The 24,438-nt window shown below is 37.1% G+C and overlaps 1 protein-coding gene across 1 annotated transcript; it reads left to right on the top strand.

Moving 5' to 3' along the window:
- The first annotated feature begins 8,513 nt into the window (after nucleotides 1-8,513).
- Nucleotides 8,514-22,488, top strand: si:ch211-151h10.2 (uncharacterized protein LOC567699 homolog). Its single transcript, XM_056478515.1, has 9 exons — nucleotides 8,514-8,663; nucleotides 12,490-12,703; nucleotides 12,966-13,024; nucleotides 15,573-15,708; nucleotides 15,948-16,051; nucleotides 18,288-18,468; nucleotides 19,601-19,684; nucleotides 20,742-20,837; nucleotides 22,048-22,488. The coding sequence occupies exons 1-9, from the start codon at nucleotides 8,527-8,529 to the stop codon at nucleotides 22,345-22,347; spliced, it is 1,311 nt and encodes a 436-aa protein (XP_056334490.1). The 5' UTR covers nucleotides 8,514-8,526; the 3' UTR covers nucleotides 22,348-22,488.
- The last annotated feature ends 1,950 nt before the right edge of the window (nucleotides 22,489-24,438 follow it).

The raw sequence follows: 24,438 nt of genomic DNA, 5'->3' as shown, positions 1-24,438 counted from the left end.
TTCTGTACAGTTATGCGCCTCGGTGTCTCTGGGTTGGTGTCTCCTGTTGTCCCTAAGTGATGGGAAATAAACATGCTTTTGTACACTTGATGTCTTCACGGAGTATCAGTCCTCAAATCTATTATCTTGACTAATTTTTTTGGCTGGCTTTTTAAAGGGGCTATACATAAGAATTATTTTGTGTTTTTTATGCCAATGTGTGAACAGCTTGTAAGGAAACTAACGCTAAGAAGGGCTGTGCCCGGTCAGTAACTGGATGGGAGACCTGTGTGGGTCCTAATGCCCCAATATAGTGACAGGGACTCTATACTGCTCAGTGAGTGCCGTCTTTCGGATGAGATGACAAACCAAGGTCCTGACTCTCTGTGGTCATTAAAAATCCCAGGATGTCCTTCGACATATATTCGACCTTACATTCTGGCCAAATCTGCCCACTGGCCTCTGTTCATCATGGCCTCCTTAGCCCACCTCCTCCCCCGGTCTGCCGCCGCAAAATGGCTGCCATCGCATCATTCAGGTGGATGCTGCACACTGGTGGTGGATGAGGAGATTCCCCTTATGTGTAAGAAATTATTATTATTATTTTTATTATTATTATTATTATTATAGGTGACTGAAAGTCTGTCAACTGATTTTTTTTATGTGAATGCCTAAGAAAATAGGAACCATTTGGTTCAACGTTAGGGGAGCGTTGTGTGTTTGCTGGTGTTTTTTTAACTGCTGGTTTCTCACAGTTGCCATTTCAGTCTATTATTTAAATGAGAGAAGCATACAGCCCAGTTACATATTCATCTGAATGTCTCTCTCACCAGTTTTGATGATGTCAGTATATTGTTTCAATGGTAAATTCAATTCAGACCCAAGATTCTCATAGAAATCAGTCAAGTTTGGTGAAGGAAAAATCATGGTTTGGGGTTACATTCAGTATGGGGGTGTGCGAGAGATCTGCAGATTCAAATTCAAATCAAAGGGCAAATTCTTCAGCAGGATAGCGCTCATACTTCAGCCTTCACAAGTTCTTGAGGCAAAGAAGGTCAAGGTGCTTCAGGATTGGCCAGTCCAGTCACCAAACATGAACATTATTGAGCATGTTTGGGGTAAGATGGAGAAGGCATGAATCCAAAGAATCTTGATGAACTTCACTTTTGATACCAAAGGACCAACTAGAATGGTGATATGGATTTTTTTACTCTATTGGCTTATTTAATGCCAGAAGGGGGGGGGGGGTTAAGGGCCCTGGCAATTTAAGGCCCCTTCGACGGGCAGTAGGGGACCTGCAACATGCCCCAAACTCCTCCCCTTTTCTTAAGTTACATCATCTCCATCTCCGTCTTACTAGGAATGAACTCTGGGTAACAGGAATATGGGTCAGCAGAGTCTGTGTGTGTCAGAGAATCCTGTGTGTAGCAAACAGGGGAAAAGGTTGAGAGAGTGCATAGGGCTCTGGCAACTTCGGGGCGAAGCGACGCTCAGAAAAAAAACATCCCTTTAAATATCTTACAACTTCAGCATTTTCAACCATAAAATGTGAAAATAAAAACTAATATTCATTCTACTAAATAAATGCACCAGAAGATGCTTCTCACTCCTGTTATTGTCACTTATTCCTATTAGTAACAGGACTGAAAGTAACAGGACTGAGTTTTTTTGCATAAAATTTGCAATTAAATGAAATGTTATATCACAAAGAAACTCATTGAATTCTCAGGTTTTACAAAATAGGTGAATTTTTACACTAAACAAATGACATCTGTTAAATAATTTAGGTTACAGGACAGCAGTTTCAAAATGACATCCAGTTTACAATGTAATCAAAAATGTAAAAAATAAAACAAGAGAACTTACCTTTGCTTTTCCCATGGCCGTCCAAAGATCCAAATGATGCAACTTCCTGTTTAACAACAATTTTATAGAAACTCCTTAGCTTTTCAGAGGGAGAGGGGTGGTTAGAGTAACAGTACTTACTTTCAGGGCCGTTTATATCGAAGTTGATATTTAGCCACACCATGTTGGTGATTCGTCACATCTAATTATTGCGAGGTGGGTCGTTAGCCCAACGCTCAACCCTCAACCTGCAGGACCAGGACATACACACATACACAACGCACAATTTAGCTTACCCAATTCACCTATAGCGCATTTCTTTGGACTGTGGGGGAAACCGGAGCACCCGGGGGAAACCCACACCAACACGGGGAGAACATGCAAAATCCACATAGAAATGCCAATTGAACCAGCTGGGACTTGAACCAGCAAACTTATTGCTGTGAGGCGACAGCGCTACCCACTGCACTACTGTGCCACCCCTAGGGTAACTATTGAGCGTAAAATTGGGGACACGACTAAAATGCGTTTTTTATTTTTTTATTTAAGGTATTATATATGTTTTTTTTAAATAAATGTGTTTGTGGCAAAGATGAGATATGGAGTTATACGACAATGCAAAAGAAAAAAACTAAGATTTTAATGATTATATTTTACAGTGAAACGCAATGTTGGAGACTATTTTTCTGTGTTTTATGTTGTTTTTATCATTTTTTAAAATCTTTGATTAAATTTGCCGTTAGAACAGTATAAAGGACACTTTGCTTAATAATAACACGTACAGTGCTCAGCATATATGTGTACACCCCCCACAAATCTCTCATTTAAATATGTATTTTCGATAGGATGCGTTACAATATTATATTTGTGCATAAACATTAGTTTAGTCAGTACTAAAGCCAAATCTGGAGCTAATCTAACACAATAATGGTTTAAAAATTAGTAGCCCAAATTTACGTTATAGAAAAATATTAAATACAATTTTCAAAAATAGCAAAAATTAAGAAAAACAAATATAAACAATTTTGTTGGAATGTTGTAGTTAGTTTTTTTGTAATATTTTGCATGAATTGAAATCTATTATCTTTCCATCTCTAAAGAGGTTCTGTAACTAAAATATTATTTTAATAACTCTGTTTTGTTCAAATGCACCAATATATATTACCCATATTCACTGAGAAATGGATAAAAATATTCATTTTCAATATGGGGTTTACTCATATATGCTGAGCACTGTATGTTTGAGTTACGTTATTTGCATATTTATACATATTAAGTCCTGGAGACAGAAAATACACCCATTCGGTGGAATGGGCCGCATGGAGCAATTTACATCGCTCTGATTGTCAGCTGATGCATATGAATGGCTGCAAGTCAAATATCGTCTGGATTGTATAACTGCTTTACTCTTCAAAAGGTCTGTTTCATGAACATTCAAAAATTCTAAACATATTATAAACGTCTTTAACATCTTACACCCACATGAAAAAGTAGACTACTACAAAGTCCCTTTAAAAGCAAGTCATTTCACTCGGCGGCCATCTTTGAAACACCTCTCCGGCAGTATGCTTAGGCATTCTGTTTGAATGGGGAAACATCAAATTCCCCAAAATTGCTTGCCAACCATACGATTGAATTTCATATTAGGAATCAACAATGAAATTAAACAACAACTGTCTTTTGAGTTTCATTTCTAAACGTCCAAATCCCACAAAATCTGCAGAAAGTCATGTCTGGTCTGAGCCCCTCCCACAGAAAATCTTCCGCTTATAGTGATCGATGATTGGCTCCGGTACTAGAAGGCAGGATTTATTCGCCATATAGACTGTTACACTTTTCCACCATTCAAAAAGATATGTGTCTTGTTTTGTGTATTCTGTAGTCTTTGACTAATAGTGATTTATAAAAATTACCATAGTGCTTTTAAACCACAGAATAGTAAAAATAATTCATCTTAACTTGTGGTAATAGTTGCTGTGGTGATATGATAATACAAATAAAAATGTGGTTTGTTTTTTGTTGTTACATACTACGATACACCATAGTTTAATGTACAACCCCAAATCAAAACAAGTTGGCAGAGTATGGAAAATAAATAAAGAAAGAAAAAAAAAGTAGTGATTTCTAAATTTACTTTGACTTGTATTGTATTGCAGACAATACAACAAACATTATTTAATGTGTTCTTCATTATTTTTACTTATTTATTAATTTTTTTATTAACATGTATTTAAATTTTGGTTCTTGCAACACATTTAAAAAAAAAATTGGAACAATAAAGCATTTACCACATGTTGCTATTGCTTTTCACGACACTTAAAAGACGTTTAGGGACTGAAGAGACCAAGTGATGAAGTGTTTCAGCTGTAATTTTGTCCCATTCTTCCTGCAAGTCTTAAGGTCGGCAACAGTACGGAGTCTTCGTTGTCGCATGTTTACGCTTCAAAATGCCCACACATTCTCTATTGGAGACAGGTCGGGACAGCAGGCAGACCAGTCAAGTACCTGTATCCTCTTCCTCCACAGCCAGGATTTTATAATGTGTGCAGAATGTGGTTTTACATTGTCTTGTTGAAATATGCAAGGGTGTCCCTGGAAAAGAAAGCAGTATATTGTATATATATATACATATATATATATATATATATATATATATATATATATATATATATATATATATATATATATATATATATATATATATATATATACAATTGAAGTCAGAATTACTATTGATTTTTTTCTTTTTAAAATATTTCCCAAATGATGTTTAACTGCAAGGAAATTTTCACAGTATGTCTGATAATATTTTTTCTTCTGGAGAAAGTCTTTTTTGTTTTATTTCGGCTAGAATAAAAGCAGTTTTTAATTTTTTTAAATCCCTTTTAAGGTCAATATTATTAGCCCCTTCAAGCAATGTTTTTTTCGATAGTCCACAGAACAAACCATCATTATAACTCGTCTAATTACCCTAACCTGCCTAGTTAACCTAATTAACCTAGTTAAACCTTTAAATGTCACTTTAAGCTGTATAGAAATATCTTGAAAAATATCTAGTAAAATATTATTTACTGTCATTATGGCAAAGATAAAATAAATCAGTTATTAGAGATGAGTTATTAAAACTATTATGTTTAGAAATGTGTTAAAAATATTCTCTCCATAAAACAGAAAATAGAGAAAAAAATAAACTAGGCTAATAATTCAGGGGGATAATAATGCTGACTTTAACTTTCATGTTAAAAGTGATGAAAATAACCTATTCTTTGCCATAAAATTGAAATGACTGAATCAAGAAAAAGGAACCCGAGAAAAATGGTAATATTAGAAGAAAGTTTCTAAAAGAGAGTACAGTTAGTGGTATAGCCAGAGAGGTAGTTAAGATTAGGAAGGAAAGTGGAGACTAAATAGTTGAGTTTTTAGTCGTTTCTTGAAGACAGCAAGTGACTCTGCTGTTCTGATGTAGTTAGGGAGTTTATTCCACCAACTGGGCAGATTGAATGTGAGAGTTCGGGAAAGTGATGTCTTCCCTCTTAGGGATGGAACCACAAGGCGACGTTCATTCACAGAACGCAAGTTTCTGGAGGGCACATAAATCTGCAGAAGTGAGAGCAGATAAGAAGGAGCAAAGCCAGAGGTCGCTTTGTAAGCAAACATCAGAGCTTTGAATTTGATGCGAGCAGCAACTGGCAGCCAGTGCAAGTGGGTGAGTAGCGGAGTGACGTGTTCTTTTGGGTTCATCAAAGACCACTCGTGCTGCTGCGTTCTGAAGCAGCTGAGGAGGTTTGATAGAAGTAGCTGGAAGCCCGGCTAGTAGAGAGTTGCAATAATCCAGTTTGGAGAGAACAAGAGCTTGAACAATGAGTTGAGCTGTTTGTTCAGATAGGAAGGGTCGGACCTTTCTGATGTTATAGAGTGCGAATCTGCAAGATTGAGCAGTTCTAGAAATGTGGTCAGAGAAGTTTAGTTGGTCATCAATCGTTACTCCAAGGCTTTTTACCATTTTGGATGCAGTAATGGTTGCCCCATCCATCTGGATTGAAAAGTTATGATGTAGAGTCGGGTTGGCAGAAACTTCAAGCATTTCCGTTTTTGCGAGGTTAAGCTGGAGATGATGATCTTTCATCCAGTGGGAAATGTCTGACAGGCAGGCTGAAATGCGAGCTGGAACCGAGGGATCATCAGGGTGAAAAGAGAGGTATGGCGGGGTATCATCAGCATAGCAGTGGTAGGAAAATCCATGTTTCTGGATGACTGTTCCTAAAGATGTCATGTAGATGGAGAAGAGAAGAGAACTTAAACATCTATAAAGTCGATTTTTGCATTTAAAGATAACCGCTCTGTTCAGGGATGGGCAGTATTTATGAAACATATATTCAAAGTAGTATTTTGTAATTTGCACTTGATTGGGTTTATGAAAATGGGTGAATATTATGTATCAAAATACTTTAGTGTCTTGTATTTTGTATTTTTAAAATACTGCAAAATAATTTGTATGGTCTACATGATGACTTCATTGATGCTTTCTCCAATTTGTTTTCACAAATAATAGTAGTTTTAGATGGATTGCTGATGTAGATGCTAAAAATAAGACAAACAACATACAAATATGTCCCACAGTGGCAATTCCTACAAAACTTCATTGGCTGTTTCAAATGCCAGTAGCTGATCTGCGGGTGCTCTTTATAGTTAATGAAGAGGAAAGATGTTAACGTGGCACAATACAGTATATGAGACACAAATATTTAATAATACTCCAGTCTATGCTGACTGGTCAAAAACTCCAATTAAATGAGGGTGGTAGGTGGCTCAGTGGTTGGCACTGTCACCTCACAGCAAGATGGTCGCTGGTTCGAGTCCCGGCAGGACCAGTTGGCATTTCTGTGTGGAGTCTGCATGTTCTCCCCGTGTTTGTGTTGGTTTCCTCCGGGTGCTCTGAGACTGTTAAGAGATGGTGGCATTTTTACTGGCCTCGCAATGGATCAAAACACAATTAAAAGATAAATAGTGCTATTTTCATGTACTATGTGTAACATTATTTGCTTTAGATGGTTTTTACAGTGATTTATTTTACAGAACATCCAGAGATCATCATCATGACAGGACTTTATGTGTGAATTTTGTACAAGATGTATATTAAAGTAAAGTAAAGAGAAACAAAAGTTTATGAATACATGTACAGAGGTGAATGAGGTGGCAGAGAAGCTAACTAAACATCTCTGAGAAATGCTGTTGCTGTCAATCATTGTTTACTTCACTAAGTCAGTTTAGTGGTAAGATGATTAATCGAATAGACCTGTCGATAGAAGGTTTGCGAAATGTCCTGCTCCCTTGTAAAAGTATTTTGTAGTCCTTTCAAAATACAAAATACAGTGATTTATTTTGAAACATTTGTGGCCGCTATTTTGTAGTTTATTTTGATACACATAAAATTGAGGTATGTTTTATTTTATTTTAAAATACATTTCAATACATTTCCTGGATCTGTTTATCCTGTAATTTAAACTTCTATAAAGCCTAATATATCATTCGTAAACGCGTGCGCGGGTTTCAAATTCAAACGGACTGTCTGTGAGCCGGTGAAGCAAAGATCTGCAGCGTCTGCAAAAGAAAAGCTAACGTTAAAAGTAGCGAAATGTACGAAATTACCGACGTGTTCATCGCCTCAAGAGTGCAGTTCAGTTTCATCTAACATTAACGTCATTTACTGTAAGTTATGTTTGTCAGCTTAGCTAACGTTAACGTAGCTGTTGCAAATGTTAGCAATAACAAAGTGACTCGAAATACTCTGCAAAATTGTGTGTATTTTCGTTACATTAGCAGGTTCACAGCAGACAAATCAATGTCATTATGTAAGGTATTTTTATGTAGATATCATTTTACATTTGTAAATGTAACAAATGTTGACATTTTGTGAAGTTGAAAACATTTTTCTTCCTCATTTTAAACATAAAGGTGGTTAACTACTGACTTTGGATCAGGGTCTCACAGATTCAACGAGAGAGAGAGATGAATAAAGGTGAACATTTAAATTTGTATGAAATATACTATTGTTATTATATTTTGTATTTAAGTCTGTAAAAAAATATAACACACACTAACAATTACTTAGTAATTACATATTTGTTAGCACTCTAAATGATTAAAATGAACAAAACTTTGAAAGTGCATATGAATGTCATATGAAAATGAATGAATAAAATTGTGTATGTACTTATGTGTTTTAGGAAATATAGCCAGTAAGGTGCAAGCATTAATTCCTTTAATTAATTAATGATTTTTGTATTTTTATTATAGTTTTAAAATTTTAAGTATAGACCAACACTATGTTGCACACAAATGCACACCAGTATGATTAAGCATATTTATTTTTCTACTTTCTCTGGGCAAGTGTTACAAATAAATTTTGCGCACAGCTGTATATTTTGTGTCGTGCACTGTGATATGTAGTGTGTGTGTGTGTGTGTGTATTAGATCTGGGAGTGCCATCAGCTGGCACAGGTGTGTTGGGCAGCGCCTGACTTCCCTCACCGCATTCCTTACATACTCTTCTTGAAACCCAACATGGACAACAATAAACATTAGTGTTTGATGAATTAAACCTGCTGGACCGACTGGTACAACCAGAAAGTCCAGTGTGCAGTTTCCACGGCATGGTTTGAGGAGCCCAAACACTTCTCCGCAGGACGTCTGTGAGGATACATGCCTCAGCTGAGCGCGGGACATGTGTGGAGCTGCTTGCAGAAGAGCAGAGCAGGACAGCATGAATGGGTGGAGGACAAACAGATGATTAGCCGAGAGGTGGAGCAGAATCAGACAGGCCAGTGGAGGCACATGAGGTAGGTGTTTGGAAACAATTGTGGAATTAAATGTGCTTTAGATCTTATATTGAAGTTAAAGTGTTCTTACTGAAATCAAAGACCACTAATATGTGTTTAAGAGACTCAAGGTGGTGGCACGGTGGCTCAGTGGTTAGCACTGTTGCCTTATAGCAAGAAGGTCGCTGGTTCGAGTTCCAGCTGGGCTGGTTGGCATGTCTGTGTGGAGTTTGCATGTTCTCCCCATGTTTGCAAGGGTTTTCTCCGGGTGCTCCGGATTCCCCCACAGTCCAAACACATGCGCTATAGGTGAATTGGGTAAACAAAATTGGCCATAGTATATGAGTTTGTGTGAATATGAGTGTATGGGTGTTTCCCAGTATTGGATTGCGGCCGGAAGGGCATCCACTGCGTAAAACATATGCTGGAATAGTTGACGGTTCATTCCGTGGTGGCGACCCTGATAAATAAGGGACTAAGCTGAAGGAAAATAAATGAATTAATAAGACTCAACGTTAGAGATTAGTTTACACACAAATGAAAATGTACTCACCTTCAAGCCATCCTAGGTGAACCTGTCTTCTGTCAGATAAACAAATGCAGAGTCTTGTTTTCTGACTCTTACCAGATTTATGATGGCAGTGAATGGTGCCTGAGATTTTGAAGGTTCAAAAAGCGCATCCATCATTAATGTAATCTAAATCACTCCAGTGGATTCATGAATGTGCTTTGTAAGAATAATAAAGTGAATATATCTTAAAATGTACTAAACTTTATTTTCAAATGTGTAAATGCAAGTATTTTAAAATGATATGTGTAAGTGTAGCATAAACAAAGAACATATTATGAAATTACATTGAAACCTAAGAGGGAAACGTTCTTAAAATCTTTTACCTGGTTCATTTGAAGATGAAGTAGTGAAGAAGCTTTCAAAGTTATCAGATTTACAAGAAATAATTTTTAGTAGGTGCTATTAAATGCGTACTTGTTTTAGATAGTTCAGAGAACTAGGGTTGTTACAATACTATTAATTCATGTTAAGATACTATATCAGCTGAAGTATCATGATACCAAGTAGTATTGCGACACTGTAATTCATAACTCAAAGCTATGAAATAAAGAAAATGGTCAGAAATACTATGAGCAATTTCTTGTAAATGTCAACCTTGCCATGATAAAGTAGCGAAAAATAACGAAACCGTTTCTAAATTATTTTATGTTTGCAAGTATTTGACTGTACTTTAAAAATACTCAAAAATGTATCTGTCAGTGTTTTCAAACTATTATATTTGATTTACCAAAGTCACACAAGTGCCAATTTCACATCTTTCACATCCATAACGGAGAGATGTATCCTTTTGATTAGCAATATTTCTTTTGGGTTGTGCAGTTTAATTCACAGAATTTCTACAAAGAATGTTGTATATTGTAAACGAAGGCTAATACTAAGACGTTTTTGTCACATCCATAACGCATGTTTATTTTCATTTAAAATATAAAATGTTTACAGATTGATATTTTTCTGATCCCGCAACGATGCGGTTAGTTGTTTTGGAAAATATAAACGGATGTTTCAATGTAATGTTAACGTATACTTTCTCTGTGAATTTATGTTTTTAGTTTTTACTGCAAATGTCACATCCATAATGCTGGAATTGCTCCTATATTTATATGTTATAATAGACCTACCTGAATTTAATGAATAATTTCCTTATTATCGAAAAAAGTATTTTTTGCACATCACTTTGCCTAAAATGGATGTTCTTTTTGGGTTTTTTTTCTAGTTAACTGACCAACAAAAATACATTAAAATAAAGATACAAATTAAACCAAATGAAATTTGTTACAAAAAAAGAGCATTTTTCCAACAAAATTAGGCCATATGAAGTGGTCAAAATTGTTTCGATGTTTCTTGTTGCTACTTTGGGTTTTTCATCTATTATTTTTTTTTTCAGTCTTATCAGGTAAAAATCCAAAGTAATTCAAAATTTCACTTTGTGAGTCGTTCTTTTTAAAAGATTGTTGCGGTTGTTGTAGCTACTAAACCACATTGACAGGAACAGAAATGAACTGATTTGAACTGAAGCGTCAGAAAAGGTGTAATATGCAGTGGTCGAAAGAGTACTGAAAAAATCATACTTATGTAAAAGTACCATTACTTGCCTAAAAATGCAGTGCAAGTAGAGTAAAAGTATTTGTTGTAAATAGTACTCAAGAGTAGTAAGTATTGAGTATTACGCTGTAAAAGCAGACGCATTGACATGTAATTTGTGGATGTGTGTACACGTAACATTCTGTAGTGCATTTAGTTACAACCCAGCTGGCACACAGCATAATAAGACGTTAATATTATGTTCGGTTTAGGTTGTGATGTCAAGTGACCAAAATTCAATGTCTAGCCAGCGTCTAAGGACAACGTTATTTTGACGTCCAATAACAACATCAAATGACGTTGATATTTTGTCGATTTTAGGTTGTGTTTGAAAGTGACCAAAATCCAACGTCGAGTCAACATCTTAAAGCAACGTCATAATGACGTCAAATACTGACATTTAACCAACAGCTATGGCAACCAAAATCCAACGTCTCATAGACGTTATAGTGGTAACGTCCACACGTCAAGCTGTAAGATCATTAGATGTTGATATTTGGTTGATTTTAGGTTGGACGTTGGAGATTGACGTCGGCCTGACGTTGAGTTCTGACGTCAACCCGATTTTTATTTCCAAACAAAATGCAACATCCTGACGACATTGGGGTACAACTTTAGTCTGACGTCATGTTGACGCCTTGTGCCTGCTGGGTGTTTAAGGCCATTTCGGTCATCATACAGTACAGTGAACATTTGGGATTTTTTCATCAGTGACATGCATCTAAACAGTCTCTGGGTCAAAGCGTATAAAGATTTTGGACATCTGTTTGGACACTTTTAATGCTTCCAAACAGTTTGCTGCAATTGTAAATCTCCCATGTCTTGAAGTAGTTCAGTATTATGAGATTTACCTTTTTACTTCGATGTGCGATTCAATTGGACAGGAGTCACAGGACTGATTTTTCTAATCCCCATAGACAAGAAAAATTAAAGTAGAGACTACAGGTTGAATGAAAGTAGTGGAGTAAAAGTAGCGATACTGCACTAAAAATGTACACAAGGGAAAGTAAAAGTACACATTTTTAAACTACTTAGTAAATTACAATTCCTAAGAAAAACTACTCAATCATAGTAGTTTGACTATGTGTAATATGTTACTTTACACCACTAGTAATAGGCTACCATAAAAGGCGCGAATTCTACAGTTTTGCTACCTTAGAGGGGTCCATAGACTACTAAAAAAAAGGTCTCTTGTTGCACTAACGTGTGAGCATTTTAGTAACTTCCACGTGCAACATTAGCTTTTGTATACAGATCGTTAATGACGATACTACCTTTTACAAACTAGCGGCACCGCCAGTATTTTGGAGCCATAGTGTCATGATACTACCATAGTACCAGTAAACCGTGCAAGCCTACAGAGAACATTCAAAATGTTCTCACAGGGGTGTTTGATATTAATTCAAATGATTCGATCAAAGCAGCTGATTCCTTTAGAAACAAACAAGTGACAGTATTTAATAAATAGATCTGAATGACTGACAAAAACTGATCGATTCTGAAACAAAATAGTACTTTACTCTGAGAGTTGCTCAAAAAACAAAACAACAAATATTGAAATATATAATACACACATCGCTGTGTTCTCATGATGTTTTTAAAATGATTCTTTGAAATGGATCCTTTAAATTTGCAATTTTATATAATAGTTATAATAGTATATAATAGTTTTCTTTCTGTTTCTCTTCCTGTCAGCCTGCACTGGAATAACTGGCCGAGATGGAGTCATTGTCTGGTTCCGATAGCAGTGATGTGGATGGTTGTTCAAGAAGAGTCTCCCCTGCACCCCTCTGTCAGTCTGACTGAAGCTGCGGCTCGATTGCTCCTCGCTGGGCTGCTGTGTACCGTCACTGCTCTCTGTGCTTTAGCCTTACGCTTCCTGCTACAGCATGGACAAAGCTTAAAGCTGGTCAGTATATTGTCATTTTAAGATGTGCTTTTAAATGCCCCCATCACAGCACATGACAACCTCAAAACATTATGCTATTTTGGGTGTGCACTTACAGTCCCTTTGTATAATTAGCCCTTCTTGTGTGTTTTGCCTTGTAAGTATTTGTATTTGGACAAAAGCATCTGCTAAATGGCTGAATGTAAATGTGTTTCAAAACATTAGTTTAGCTTACCAAGTGCTAATCAGAAGTAAATATTGCTATTTTGTTCAATTTTCACAGCATCTCCCTTATAATGGTGACATTATAGTGAAAAAAGCAGCTGGAAACCTGCAGGCTAGGTAAGAGAGATCCGATCCTACACACACCCTGTACATAATATGCAAAATACCCACTTTCGGTATTCTCATATGGACACTCTTTTGTGATTTCAATAAAATGAACAGGTTAAATAACAGATAAAGTACTGGCAGCTCGTCACCCATTTTTGTCTTATCATTAACATGTTCAATATATTGTTTCAGGGTGCTTTACACCTAGATGTTTGTTTTGGAACCTGGTGCGTTTGCCCCCTTAGCTTGGTTCGTTTGGGTATATGTGAACCCCACAGTTGTGCTTTGATCAGCGCCAAAACAATCAGTCTGAGATTGCCTGAATGAAGTGGTCTCAGCTCGGTTGAAACGAACTCTGGAGCAGTTTGGTTATAGCGAGAAAACAATACGATCCAACAAACACACCAGGCTACAGTGTATCTGGAAAGTATTCATAGCGCTTCACTTTTTCCACATTTTGTTACAGCCTAATTCCAAAAGGGATTAAATTCATTTATTTCCTCAAAATTCTACACACAACACCCCATAATGACAATGTGAAAAAAGAGTTTTTGAAATTGTTGCAAATTTATTAAAAGTAAAAACCCTGAAAAATCACATGTACATCAGTATTCACAGCCTTTGCCGTGAAGCTCTAAATTGAGCTCAGGTACATTCTGTTTCCACTGATCATTCTTGAGATGTTTCAGCAGCTTAATTGGAGTTCACCTGTGGTAAATTCAGTTGGTTGGACATGATTTGAAAAGGCATACACCCGTCTATATAAGGTCCTAGGGTTGACAGTGCATGTCAAAGCACAAACCAAGCATGAAGACAAAGGAATTGTCTGTAGACCTCAGAGACAGGATTGTCTTGAGGCACAAGGCTGGGGAAGGTTACAGAAAAATTTCTGCTTCTCTGAAAGTTCCAGTGAGCACAGTGGCCTCCATCATCCGTAAGTGGAAGATGTTTGAAACCACCAGGACTCTTCCTAGAGCTGGCCGGCCATCTAAGCTTAGTGATCAGGGGAGAAGGGCCTTAGTCAGGGAGGTGATCAATTGCCCGATGGCCACTCTGTCTGTGCTTTAGCGTTCTTCTGTGGAGAGAGGAGAACCTTACAGATGGACAACCATCTGTGCAACAATTCACCAATTAGGCCTGTATGGTAGAGTGGCCAGACAGAAGTCAGTCCCCGCCTGGAATTTGCCAAAAGGCATCTGAAGGACTCTCAGACCATAAAAAACAAATTAATGTCTATGAATGTAAAATTGATTGTGAGGTTTTACGTTTGGAGAAAACCAGGCACCGCTCATCACCAGGCTAATACCATCCCTACAGTAAAGCATGGTGGTGGCAGCATCATGCTGTGGGCTTGTTTTTCAGCAGTAGGAACTGGAAGACTAGTCAGGATAGAGGGAAAGATGAATGCAGCAATGTACAGAGACATCTTGAATGAAAACCTGCTTCAGAGTGCTCTTGACCTCAGACTGAGGCGGACCTAAATCCTATTGAACATCTCTGGAAAGTTCTGAAAATGGCTGTACACCGTCACTTCCCATCCAACCCAAAGACAGGTGTGCCAAGCTTGTGGCATCATATTCAAAAAGACATGAGGCTGTAATTGCTGCCAAAAGTGCATCAACAAAGTATTGAGCAAAGGCTGTGAATACTTCTGTACATGTGATTTTTCAGCTTTTTTATTTTTAATAAATTTGCAGCAATTTCAAAAATCTTTTTTTCACATTGTCATTATGGTGTATTGTGTGTAAAATTATGAGGAAATAAATGAATTTAATCCATTTTGAAATAAGACTGTAACATAAACAAATGTGGAAAAAGTCAAGCCTACGAATACTTTCCGGGTGCACTGTATATCACAGTGTATTGTCTACGTCTGTGGGTGTCACCATTCAAAATGAGAGTGCACATTTCTGCTTATAATGTCTCATTTCTCATCATCATAATTAAAAATAATCACTCTATATGGTCGATGCAGTGGGGCAGTAGGTAGTGCTGTCGCCTCACAGCAAGAAGGTTGCTGGTTCGAGCCTCGGCTGGGTCAGTTAGCGTTTCTGTAAGGGAGTTTGCATGTTCTCCCTGCGTTCGCGTAGGTTTCCTCCGGTTGCTTCGGTTTCCCCCACAATCCAAAGACATGCGGTACAGGTGAATTGGGTTGGCTAAATTGTCCGTAGTGTATGTGTGTGAATGAGTGTGTATATAACAGCTGAGCAGAATCTGGGAAAATAAACTAAGCTCTGACCAATGTGAGGAGAGTTTAGTCGCGCATGACTTGTTTTAATAATTTTGGTTCGTTTAGAAACTTTGTCATGTGAAAGCGAACGGCACCAAGAACAAAAGGCAACATTGCAACAATTTAATCTCTGTTTCAAGAACAAAACAATGGATTGACAGGTGTGAAAGCACTCTCAAACTACTACGCAAAATTTTCCAAAAAAGTCACTTTTAGTCCAATTTTCTGCACTGAACAAATAAAAAATCTCTAAATGAAATTAGTTTATGTACAGTTAAAATTCTAGAGTTGGTTAAAAACATTTTTGATTTCTCTTCTCTGTCTCAGTAAAAAGGCACAGGATGCAGGTGATCTGGAATCACAGCTCAGTGTTGTTGCTGATGGATTAGCCGTGTCTCTCCTTTATGAGCCGCTGCCGGACTCCAGCGAGCCCCACATACGAGCACTCGTCACCAGACTGGAGGTTCGTCTGTGAAGCATCATCATTTACACCTCTGAAGCACCACAGGCCTGCCCTGACTTTCTGTAGCAATAAATAGTCATTAACATGTCAGCAGTCATTACACTCTCATGTCAAGTACAATACACACAGTATTAGCACTTATAATTATGTTGCCCTGGAAACCGACCTCTCTAGTTGATCCTGATAGACTTGAATTGGTGACGTTTAACATACCAAAAATGTTTGTGTTTTGAATTCAGGCAGTGTCTCGGGCAGTCCAGAGGAGGATTTATAATGAGGAAGAGAAGGAGAAATGTGTACTTCAAGATAGAGTTCATCAGATACGCTCTTACCTGCTGGACAGGTGAGATGAGACTGATCTTCACACACACATAGGACAAATATTTACCCTTTGTCACAAACTCCTCAGACTTAATTGTTTACATTCAACTCCACCTCACATTCTGTCATGTAAGACTGCAGACTGACATGGGAATATGTCTCTTAATGTAACTGCATGTCATTGTGACAAATATGTAAACAATAGCATACTTTCTTACTGCAAAAGTAATATACCTTAAAATAATATTCTTGAGTGCAAATGTAATGTTTTTGACCACTTAATAACATGGTTAAAAAAGGATGAAATGCTTTTATTTGAACTTAATATTAATTGTTTTTGAGCCACTATAGTTGGACTTGAATGCATCTTTAAATAACTTTAGTTTTATCGTCATAGAAGTGTACTGATATATGTGCTGACAGGCATTATTGTGAACTAAAATACATTCATTCATTTCCCTTCGGCTTAGTTTAATGAATGAATTACCTGAAATATAAATATTGAAATATTATCTAGACACATTATACTATAGTCTGATGATCAGTGCCTGCCATGCAATATGTGGCCACATGAGGGCACAATTTCATCACAAATAACGCTTCACATGCACCGCATCCTGTCTGCAATGCTTATAAATCACTCTAAAGAGCACAACAATAGTACATTCTGTGTGGTTGACATTGAAACGACTGCACATTTATGTTTTGAATGTTTATATAGCAGAAACTATTTGGTCTGATTTATTCGAGTGGTCAAAAGTTTCTCTCAAGTTGTCCTCCCAATTTTCTAAAAATATTTTCTTTGGCTTATTAGGGAAAGATGTTAATATTCAACTTGTATTGAACAGTATACTAATTCTGGAGAATTTTTAAATTTATAAATACAAGTGCCTAGTTTTTCAAAAGAAAAATTTGGTTATACTGTAAATCTTTAAAATTGCTAAAATCAAAATGTGGAAGAAAATGTGGAAGAAGAAAAAAATTACATTAATTGAAGACCTGGTAGTGTAAAGTTTTTTTTCCCTTTCTTTCTTTTAGTTGTGTTTGTGTGTCTATTCTATGGTTTAGGTGTATTTATTTGTATTATTATTTTATTGATTTGATTATTATTTATGCTCTGTTCTATAAATGTAGATGAAAGTTGTTAAGCGAATTTTGCCTTGTTGTAAGTGTGTTATAATGCATTTGAAATAAAATAAAAACATGAAAATAAATAAATAATTAAAATAAAATCACTAAAAAGTAAGTCTATATAGCACGTCATGATTATGTTAACAAATGATCCTGAATTAACAAAATGAATAATTATATTTAAAATATTATACAGGTATATATGGCAGCAATGTGCTGCCATATATACCTATCACCGTCTATCACCGCCTATACATATCACCGTCTGGTTCGGCTCAGCTGCCAAACCCGACCTCCGTAGACTACAGCGAATAGTCCGGACTGCTGAACGAATCACTGGCACAACCCTTCCTACACTTCAAGAACTGTACTCTTCCAGAGTGAGTAAAAGGGCTCGCAAAATCACTCTGGACCCCTCACACCCAGCACACTACCTGTTCGAACTGTTACCGTCTGGTCGGCGCTTCAGAGCACCAAGCACAAAAACAGCCAGACACAGGAAAAGTTTCTTTCCTCAGGCTGTCTACCTTATGAACAGTTAAATATTCCCCTACTGTGCAATAAATGTGTGCAATACTTTCTCATACGCACTTGTACACAGCACCTTATATCAATATACAATGCAATACTTTCTACATTCGCACTTGTACACAGCACCTTATAACCTGTATATTTATAACAATCTGTACATGCAACTCAACATCCAGGTTTCTTCACTAACCGCATCTGTTTAATGTTCATCATTTTTTATTATTATTATTTTATTTTTTCAGATTATTTTGTGTTGTCACTTGTCACTTTATGTACACTGGAAGCTTCTGTAGCCAAAACAAATTCCTTGTGTGGGTGAAGCACACTTGGCAATAAAACTGATTCTGATTCTGATTCTGATTCTGATTCTGAAAATGTGCTAAATAAACCGGTAAATTTAGTACTAAAAATTGGTACTGTGGCAACATTCATTTTAAAATATTATAACTACTATATCCAGCTGCTGTCTTCTAGTCCAGTATCTCCAAAAAGAAACTGATAATTAGCTTGGTGTATAATGTTGTTTGTAAGGGCAGACAGATTTATGTTTTATCATGTCTTGTTCTAATACAGTTATGCTCTGTGTGTGTGTACAGGGTGAGCTCTCTGCGCTCTTTGCTGCAGGTTCAGCGTGAGTGTGACGCGAGTGTGTGTGATGTTCAGAGGTCTTTACAGAAGCGCTGGGCTCTGCTAGAGGACTTACACAGCAGAGTCACTCTGAGGCCTGACAGCACACAGGACGAGCACGAGCCGCACGCCGTCCTAACTGACACTGAGGTCATACAACAATCTTAACTTAGGCTCATTCTAAAAACGTACCCCTATATACATCTCTGGAGAGCGCCAAATACGTCCCAGGAGCTACGTTTTTTTTGCATTTTTGTTTTAGCGAATCCACCAGAGGCCACTGTAGACTTACTGACTGATCGACTGACCCTCCTCCTTCCCTAAACCCAACCAATAGTGTTTTCAAAAACAATCCAGAAAAAGAAAAGCCCTCAGCTGTTTTTTACCATGTTTTCAGATTTTACCTCATTCTCACTCTGTTATTTACTTGACTATTTTATTTTTTGGCTTCTGTTTTTTTCTCACCTACTTCCTGAAACCATTCGTCGCCAGACTCGTACCCTGTCAACTCCTCTCTGCGTCTCAAGTCTGTCAATGTACATTGCGAGCCACTGGACAAACTGGTAACAGCGGGAAAGCCGTCCATACGGAGGTAATCTGTAAGCTGGTAAGCGCGAAAAGAACCAGCATCAAACCACCCCATAACGTTCGTTTTAAAGACGAAATGCAGCCAAACGTACTTCTGGCTACATAATTCACGGTCTCCAGAAATGTATATAGGGCTACGTTTTTAGAATAAGCCTGTGTTGAACAATCTCAACAAACATGTAACAATAACAGAATCTTTTCTGTTCTAAATAGAACTATCCTTATAAGGTGTAACAGAAAAAGGTCTGTTTTAGACCATTCTATGCTTAATTGTTCTTTATGTTAAAGTTCAGGATTATTTTATCTCGCCTTTAAGTCAAATCACCTTACTACAGATTTTCTGGAAATACACTCTCTCAACAGCAGATTATTTCTTTCTTAAAAGTTCTATACATTGTGACTTTCAAATTGTAACTAGTTTTCTACCTATTGTGATTTTCAATAAATTTAACAGAAAAAAAATCATGTACTGTTAAAAAGAGTGCTATTAGTCTGAGTTTTTAATGGTTGAGCTCCAGAAAATCAGTAATCAGGTGAAATATAGAAGTCTAAATTTTAACACAACCACTACTCCAGCATTAAATGTTGTTCAGAACGATACAATCTTTTAGGGTGCATATGATATCTGATATTATTTCAATGAATATTCACTGAGACAGTATATGAATATTTATTTGTGTTCTTTTTTTTTTAGAGGCTGTTTACAGAGCTCGGTCAGTTCAAAAGCAGAGTCCAACAGTGCCGGACACAGCTGGAAAACAGTATAAACCTTTTACAGGTTACTACACACAAACAATGCTATAATCATAATAGTGTACTGTTTATTCTATATTGGGATATCTACACTACCTGACAAAAAATTTGCCTTCAATCCCAGTTGTAAGAGCAACAAATAATAACTTGACTTCTGGTTGATCAATTGGAAAAGTGGCAGAAGGTCAATTTTTTTCCGATAAATCATCTGTTGAACTGCATCCCAGTCATCACAAATACTGCAGAAGACCTACTGGAACCCGCATGGACCCAAGATTCTCACAGAAATCAGTCAAGTTTGGTGAAGGAAAAATCATGGTTTGAGGTTTACATTCAATATGGGGGCGTGCGGAAGATCTGCAGAGTGGATGGCAACATCAGCAGGCTGAGGTATCAAGACATTTGTGTTGCCCATTACATTACAAACCACAGGAGAGGGCAAATTCTTCAGCAGGATAGCGCTCCTTCTCATACGTCAGCCTCCACATCAAAGTTTCTGAAAACAAAAAAGGTCAAGGTGCTCCGGGATTGGCCAGCCCAGTCACCAGACATGAACATTATTGAGCATGTCTGGGGTAAGATGGAGGAGACATTGATGATGAATCCAAAGAATCTTGTTGAACTCTGGGAGTCCCGCAAGAACGCTTTCTTTGCCATTCCAGATGACTTTATTAATAAGTTATTAGAGTCATTGCAGAGATGTATGTGAATGCAGTCCTCCAAGCTCATGGGAGCCACTGCACCATGACTTTATATTCTATACTGAACATTATTTCTGTTAAGTGACAAGACTTTTGTCTAAGCAAAGTCAGACCTTACCGTCCTGATTAAATAATTAAAAATCAAGGCATGATTGTATTTTATTTTGGTAAAATAAGTATAATCTAGAGGCCTTTACCTTTCATATAAGCCACTTCTGATACCAAATGATCAACTAGAAGTCAAAGGATTATTAGTTGTTGCTCAAACTTGGATATTCAACAAGATTTTAGTCAGGTAGTGTATAATATTATTATGGATTATTGTATACAAGTACACACTGCCAACAGCAACTTTTATACGTGTTCTATGTGTAATTGCAGACCCTTCGCAGCAGTCATCAGCATCTGAATGAGATTGTGGGCACCACCATTGAAACTACATGGACCAAAGACTTATTACAGACAAACTCTGACCTGGTATGAAGACATTCACAAACAGTATATACTTATAATGCTTATAATACATTCATTCATTTTCCTTTCGGCTTAGTCCCTTTATTAATCTGGGGTCACCACAGCGGAATGAACCGCCTGCTTATAATACAATACTATACAATTCACATTTAACAGATCAAGGCTAACTTTTTTTAACAATTCGCAAGTCAAGGGGATGTACTGTAGTTAATATCACATTTTAAAAGTAGACTTCATGCATGTGCATAAACTTGGACATACTTAAATATCCAATTTTATTCCTAATAAACATATATTATCCTCCATGAGTTTGCTGAAAATATGTCATGCTTTATGTGAGTATATTTGCATTTGCTATGTCTTTTCTTGAAAGTTCTTTTTAGCCTTGAACAATGTTTGCAGATAAATGTACACAGACTTATAGTGGGTGTGATTTTGCCAAGTGTGTTTCGATACTGGAATGCAATTTTTGTTTGAAAATGTAACCCATACCCAATCCCTACCCCTAAACACAAACCTAACTGTAAATTATTCCCAAAATAATAGGGAAATAATAGTTGGATGACAATTATGTGAAATGCATAACCCTAACTGTAAGCCTAAACTTAACAAATCATAAAAATATTCCTTAATTCTGATTGGCTGATTGGAATGTTCCAGGATCAACAAAGATGTTGATCCTGGAACATGTCCTACTTGGTGAAATCATACTATATAATACAAACTATACTAAATCAAACCCGTACGTTTGCGCACACACTTATGCTATATATGAATATATTCACTAATGGACAAGATGATTGGTATCTTGATTAGTCTGTGTTATTAGTTTGATTGGTTGTTATCTAAGATTAAAATCCCTTGGAATGTCATAATTGACCAATCAAATCAAGTATTCCAGAAAGCAGTTTAATAAAGTCATACAGATGAGACTTGCTAGAAGGTATTTATCACATTATGGAAGTATACTTTATGCATTTCATAAATTAGGATGTACTGTACAACTTTTATTATAATGCTAGGTGACGGAAGCATATAATGAACATTTACTCAAACTGAGATGCTCACTTTTCAAGCTATATTCTGACAGTTTAGAGGAAAATATGACTGAATCAGAGCTGTAACCAAGACAAAACTAGTACAAAAGAGTGTATTTTGCCTTTGATAAGCTTTGATTTATTGTGTACGTCTTCTCCTTTATTTTTACTGACAGTTTTCAGAGATTCAGGAGGATTTCATGTCTTTGGAGCAGCAGACGTCAAATTTTGTGATCCACTTGAGAGGCCTAAATGTTCCCGAGGAGGAAAAGACAAGAATAAGTGAAGCTGATCGGACACAAGCAGCGTCTCCTCCTGCCGTCCCAGTGTACGTTGCTGTTCCGGAAGCAGCGCAGCCACATTCGGGCCCAGAAAGTGATCCGGAGTCTCCAGAAGCCTCTCAGAAACGCTACTCCAGATCTCCTTTCCACATGCTCTGTGGGAGGAAGAGGAGCACGTCCACACCGCAGATTTGAAGGAGGTCGGATGTCCCTAAATGTTGTTGTATTAAATTGAGCAGCCTGTTGAGCAGGTTCATGCACTTTATGCACAGTTTTACTAGATATTCTCATAGAAAAATATGTCTATAATTGACAAGATTTTCAACCTGTAAAATTTGCAACTAATATATTTTTCATTTGAATAATTAATAAAGTAATATTCATGAATATAATAGCGACTTATGAGTTTTTATAAAAATTATATACATAGCCATTTAAAAAATATTTCTATGGATATTACACTCACCGGCCACTTTATTACACCTTTATTACATTATTAGTACCAGGTTGGGCCCACTTTTGCCTTCAGAACTGCCTTAATCCTTCATAGATTCAACAAGGTACTGGAAATATTCCTCAGATATTTGACCTGATGGCATCACGCAGTTGCTGCAGATTTGTTGGCTGCACATCCATGTTGCGAATCTCCTGTTCCACCACATCCCAAAGATGCTCTATTGGATAGAGATCTGGTGACTGTGGAGGCCATTTGAGTACAGTGAACTCACTGTCGTGTTCAAGAAACCAGTCTGAGATGATTCGCACTTTATGACATAGTGCGTTATCCTGCTGGAAGTAGCCATCATAAGATGATCCATACACACTCATTCACACACATACACTATGAACAATTTAGCCTACCTAATTCACCTACACCACATGTCTTTGGACTTGTAGGGGAAACTAGAGCACCCGGAGGAAACCCATCCGAACACGGGGAGAACATGCAAACTCCAAACAGAAATGCCTACTGACCCAGGTGAGGCTCGAACCAGCAGCCTTCTTGCTGTGAGGCGAACGTGCTACCCACTGCGCCACCATGCAGCCCAACTTTATTATTATGAAAGAAATCTCCTATTACTGTAAAACAGAGATGCCCAAACTAGGGCCTGTGGGCCAAAGCTGGCCCATTGTAACCTTTGATTTGGCCCGCCATCCCATCTGAGAGCAGAGAGGAATGATGGAGAGGGTTTGGGCGAACGCCTTTAACACAGATTAGTCATTTCTAATTTGACGCAATTTGTTTTATTGCTGAGCTACAAAAAAGCGAACTGAAAATAAATGTTCAATTAAATGTTAATCAAGGTTGCCCAATCAGGTAAAAGGTAAATCAGGGGTGCCCAATGTCGGTCCTGGAGGGCCGGTGTCCTGGAGTGTTTAGTTCCAACCCCAATTAGACACACCTGAATCAGTTAATCAAGCTCTCCCAGGTGTACTAGAAACACAGGCAGGTGTGTTGAAGAAACAATGCAGGACACAGGCCGTCCAGGACCGAGTTTGGGTACCCCTGTTGTAAATGAATCAAATTTTAAAAAATGTAAATACGCAAAATGTCACGCAATGGATAGAAGACTATTCAGAAGTCATCTGCAAGCAAATCAAGGCAAAAACAAGTGTAACTCTGTTATAAATGAGATTTATATTGTTTTTACTGTAATAAGTTTATCATAAAATTTCAAAGAAATGCTGTATTAGTTAATATAATGCAATGTTTTCTAGTTATTTTTAAATATTATTAAATAAATTAGGAAATTACCCATGGCAACTATATTTATATTGGGCCCACTAGCCTCAATCAAGTTTGGTTTTTGGCCCTTCATAAGAAAAAGTTTGGGCACCCTCGCTCTAAAATGTAATATATTAACTTCAAATTATTCAGTTAATTAACAAAAATATAAATATGGAAATATTATCTAGACACAGAATCCTATAGTCTGATGATCAGTGCTTGCCATGCCACATGTGGCCACACGAGGGCACAATTTCATCACAAATAATGCTTCACATGAGCACATTTCAGTAATTCAACAAGAAGCTTACAAAATATTTCATGATTATATTTTAATTCCAGTCAGGATAGATAATATGCAAACTTCATAAAGAGGACAAAAAGCCAGTATCTACAGGATCTGTTCTTCATATGTTTTTATTTCAGCCAGATTCAGATTTAACAGTCATATTTTTCATGGCGCTGACGGCCAAACTTTTCCTTCAAATCAACTTTATAGTGGGAAAATCAGCTGGGTTGCTTTAACACACGGTCTGAAAATGTATCTCGAAAGATGA

Source organism: Danio aesculapii, chromosome 18 (genome assembly GCF_903798145.1).
Source record: "Danio aesculapii chromosome 18, fDanAes4.1, whole genome shotgun sequence".
Classification (NCBI taxonomy): Eukaryota; Metazoa; Chordata; class Actinopteri; order Cypriniformes; family Danionidae; genus Danio; species Danio aesculapii.
The sequence above is the reverse complement of the archived record's forward strand: the minus strand, read 5'-3'. Positions and strand labels throughout refer to the sequence as shown.

Excerpts from the sequence above, each read along its gene's own strand:
- si:ch211-151h10.2 (XM_056478515.1), top strand. The coding sequence starts at position 8,527 with ATGCCTCAGCTGAGCGCGGGACATGTGTGGAGCTGCTTGCAGAAGAGC. Across the intron at positions 8,664-12,489 it reads GGCCAGTGGAGGCACATGAG|CCTGCACTGGAATAACTGGC; the intron begins GTAGGTGTTTGG and ends TCTTCCTGTCAG. Across the intron at positions 19,685-20,741 it reads ACAGTATAAACCTTTTACAG|ACCCTTCGCAGCAGTCATCA; the intron begins GTTACTACACAC and ends GTGTAATTGCAG.